Here is a 3111-nt window from a genome sequence, read left to right as displayed (position 1 = left end):
TATATATATATATATATATATATATATATATATATATATATACATATATATATATATATATATAATATATATATATATATTATATATATATATATATATATATATATATATATATATATATATATATATATATATATTTGACCACGGAGGAAAAATGAAACAGGAAATTTCCTTAAGTACTTTCGTATATTAAATACATCTTCAGAAGGTCTTAATATACGAAAGGCTTAAGAAGGACTTAAGAAGGACGAAAGACTTCAGAAGGCTTAATATACGAAAGTACTTAAGGAAATTTCCTGTTTCATTTTTCCTCCGTGGTCTGACATTGTCACATTCTTAATCACGTGTTTATTTTCGTGATATACACACATATATATATTTATATAGATTATATTGTTATACCTTAGGGCGGAGGTGTAAGACTGCCGTAACCGACCTCCCATCTTCAAAACTAACCATTCGTCCAAACTGATCTGTTATTTTAATACTTACTTTCTCCAACGTGTTAGTATTTAATGTCTTGTACACTAGGGGATGAGCCCCTCTAGAATATGAGTCATGATAATTGATTGCATCTAAGATATTTACAATTTGCCCCCGTATCGATCCGGCTCGATGACGTCACTATAAATGAGTAAATAGTCACAACCTCCGTCACTGTCTGGGGGGAATGAGGCCATGACCTTGGAGGCTGTTGTAATGTCATCTGATTTTGCCTGATAAATGGTGTATTTGCGACTGCTGTCAAAACCAAGTACATTAGCTATTCTGTGTTTAAATCGAAGGCTGAGAGAATATAACGAACCAGTACCTTCATTGTTAAGAGTGGAGGCTAGTAATACTCGCTCTAAGGATTGATCATAGGTGAGGATTGGTTCTCTTTCTGAGAAGTATATTTTGAAATCACCGCGGAAGCTAAGTTTCATGTCGGTGATTATTTGTCGGCTAAGCTCACTCGTGATGAATGTGATGTTTCTGGATAATATGTTGGTTTTGGGGAGGAAGGTGTAAATGAGATGTTCTGGGCTTTTAGAAAGAGTTCCTCGTTTAAAAGTAGCATAGACGTCTATGCCAGACTCCCCCTCATCCTTGATGATGGCGTTAATTCGTCTGGGTAGGAGTATGTTGACTAAGGCCACTTCATGTTTAATGGAAGGGTTTAAATGTAGAGTGGGGATGGTGTTTGTAAATGCTGAACTTGTGTTGTTGTATATATCTTCTTGGTCGAGGCTAGTGAGGTATATGTAGTGTTCCTCGTCCATTGTTAAGTTATGTACTGATTGGGGTGGGAATAAAACATCATTACTTATATTTTATTTTATTAATCTACTAAGGAAATATTACTTTTTAAAAGAACTACAACAGGGGGATTATTCCCCATAAGAAATTACATATAAAGAGCAGCAGCTGTTGGTGCTGCTGTCGCCCGCTGCTGCCGCTGCTGGAGCTGATGGTACCACTGACACCGCTGCCACCGCTGGAACCGCTGTAGTTGGTGGTACTGCTGCCGCTACCACCCCCGCTACTGGAGCTGTGGTTACCGCTGACACCGCTTGCCAGCGTTGATGGTACTGCTGCTGGTGGTGGTGCTGCTGCTGCTGTAGTTGGTGGTACTGCTGCCGCTGCCGCCACTGGAGCTGTTGGTACCGCTGACACCACTGCCGCCGTCGTTGGCGGTGCTGCTGCTGCTACCACCACCGAAGCTGCTGTAGATGGTGGTACTGCTGCTGTTACTGACGGTGGTGGTGCTGCCACCTCTTCTTTGTGTGTTGTTGGTTACAGCTTTCGTTGTTGTTTCGGTGAGGAGGATAACAGGAATATTTCCTGTGACTCTCCATCGAGGATGGTGTCAATACGATGATTTGAGAGGGGGTCTAAGTCAATAGTGGTTTCGATCCGTCATTTGGCTGTACCAGATGTTGAGGGTGGGGGTGGATGAGTAATCTTGTAGGTGTCTCTTCTTCCTGGGGGTAGCTGGTGGTGCTGGTGGTGCTGGTGGTGTAGAACGAGAAGAGCTTCATGGGGTGGTTGCACCCTCCCCCACCAATGCATCTAGGGTGATAGTTTTACTATCACCCTCTCCCCTGGGATCATAATTCGGGAGGGGTACCATTGATGGGGTAACGGTAGAGGGACGTTTGAGGATTACCAGCTCCTTGTTATGCTTTGCTAACTCACCATTGAGAGAAATGAGCATGGGTCCGACGTCCTTGTGCCAGTTGTCCATGCCACCACGGGAGGCCCCCAGTCCATGGGGTACCACCAACCGAAACATGGTTGGGGTTCTTACCATAAGATTGCCAACCTTTGTTAGGGCTGTTTTCAGCCAAAACAACCTATTTTTGGCAGTATCCAGGGTGACATTGGTGATGTAGTGGATGTCGGCGGAAGACTGCACTTGCTCCTGAGCTATAGGGTTGGACTCGAAGGGTGCTCCTGCACCGAAAGCAGAAATTAGCGCCACCATGGTGGGGCGAAAAAATAACACCGGCTCTTCGACAATGTCTTGACCGTCGGAGGGTAGGGGAGCTATCTTCACTTCAATGTCCCCTGGGGTAGACCGGTAACGTATTGTGGCCCTGTTGACATTAGTCAGTCCTTCACGTTCCACATGGGCATAGTTGTAACATTTCCATATTACACTTGCCAGTCCATAGGGACGCACAACGGCAGCCGGGAGATCATACACGATCACATCACCGACCCCAAAGGCGTGGGTGTCAGTGATGTCGTTGTCTATTGACTTAATGGATGATAAAGCCATGGCGGAGGGGCGGTTGAGAGGAACGAGTCGTCGTCAACTATAGTGACCAGGAGTGACGGAGGGGGCCTTTAAATACACCTGTGTCCCCCACCTGGAGGGAGAGGAATTTAGGGGTGTGGGGTAGAGGCCGCCTTCCTCACCTTAAAAGTCCATACACACTCCGTCCAGTCTTGAAGGCTGTAATCTGGTCTCGATGTTGGAAGGTTAATTTTTCCATTTGCCATATCTCCGTCTGGATTTCCTGGGATGAATATTCTTCATAGCGTTTCACAGTTTCTCCAAATGACTTAAAAAACCGTTCTGGAGGGGCACTCAACACAAGACGGTCATAACAATCCCACAATGCA

At 44.5% G+C, this 3111-nt stretch overlaps 1 protein-coding gene across 1 annotated transcript; it reads right to left on the bottom strand.

Moving 5' to 3' along the window:
• Positions 1-1537: 1537 nt before the first annotated feature.
• On the bottom strand, positions 1538-2764 carry LOC138361411 (probable GH family 25 lysozyme 3). The gene is made up of 2 exons (XM_069320746.1): positions 2605-2764; positions 1538-1824 (listed from the first exon to the last, which is right to left on the bottom strand). The coding sequence occupies exons 1-2, from the start codon at positions 2762-2764 to the stop codon at positions 1538-1540; spliced, it is 447 nt and encodes a 148-aa protein (XP_069176847.1).
• Between the last annotated feature and the right edge of the window lie 347 nt (positions 2765-3111).

The sequence above is a fragment of the Procambarus clarkii genome, unplaced genomic scaffold (genome assembly GCF_040958095.1).
Source record: "Procambarus clarkii isolate CNS0578487 unplaced genomic scaffold, FALCON_Pclarkii_2.0 HiC_scaffold_359, whole genome shotgun sequence".
NCBI lineage: Eukaryota > Metazoa > Arthropoda > Malacostraca > Decapoda > Cambaridae > Procambarus > Procambarus clarkii.
The sequence above is the reverse complement of the archived record's forward strand: the minus strand, read 5'-3'. Positions and strand labels throughout refer to the sequence as shown.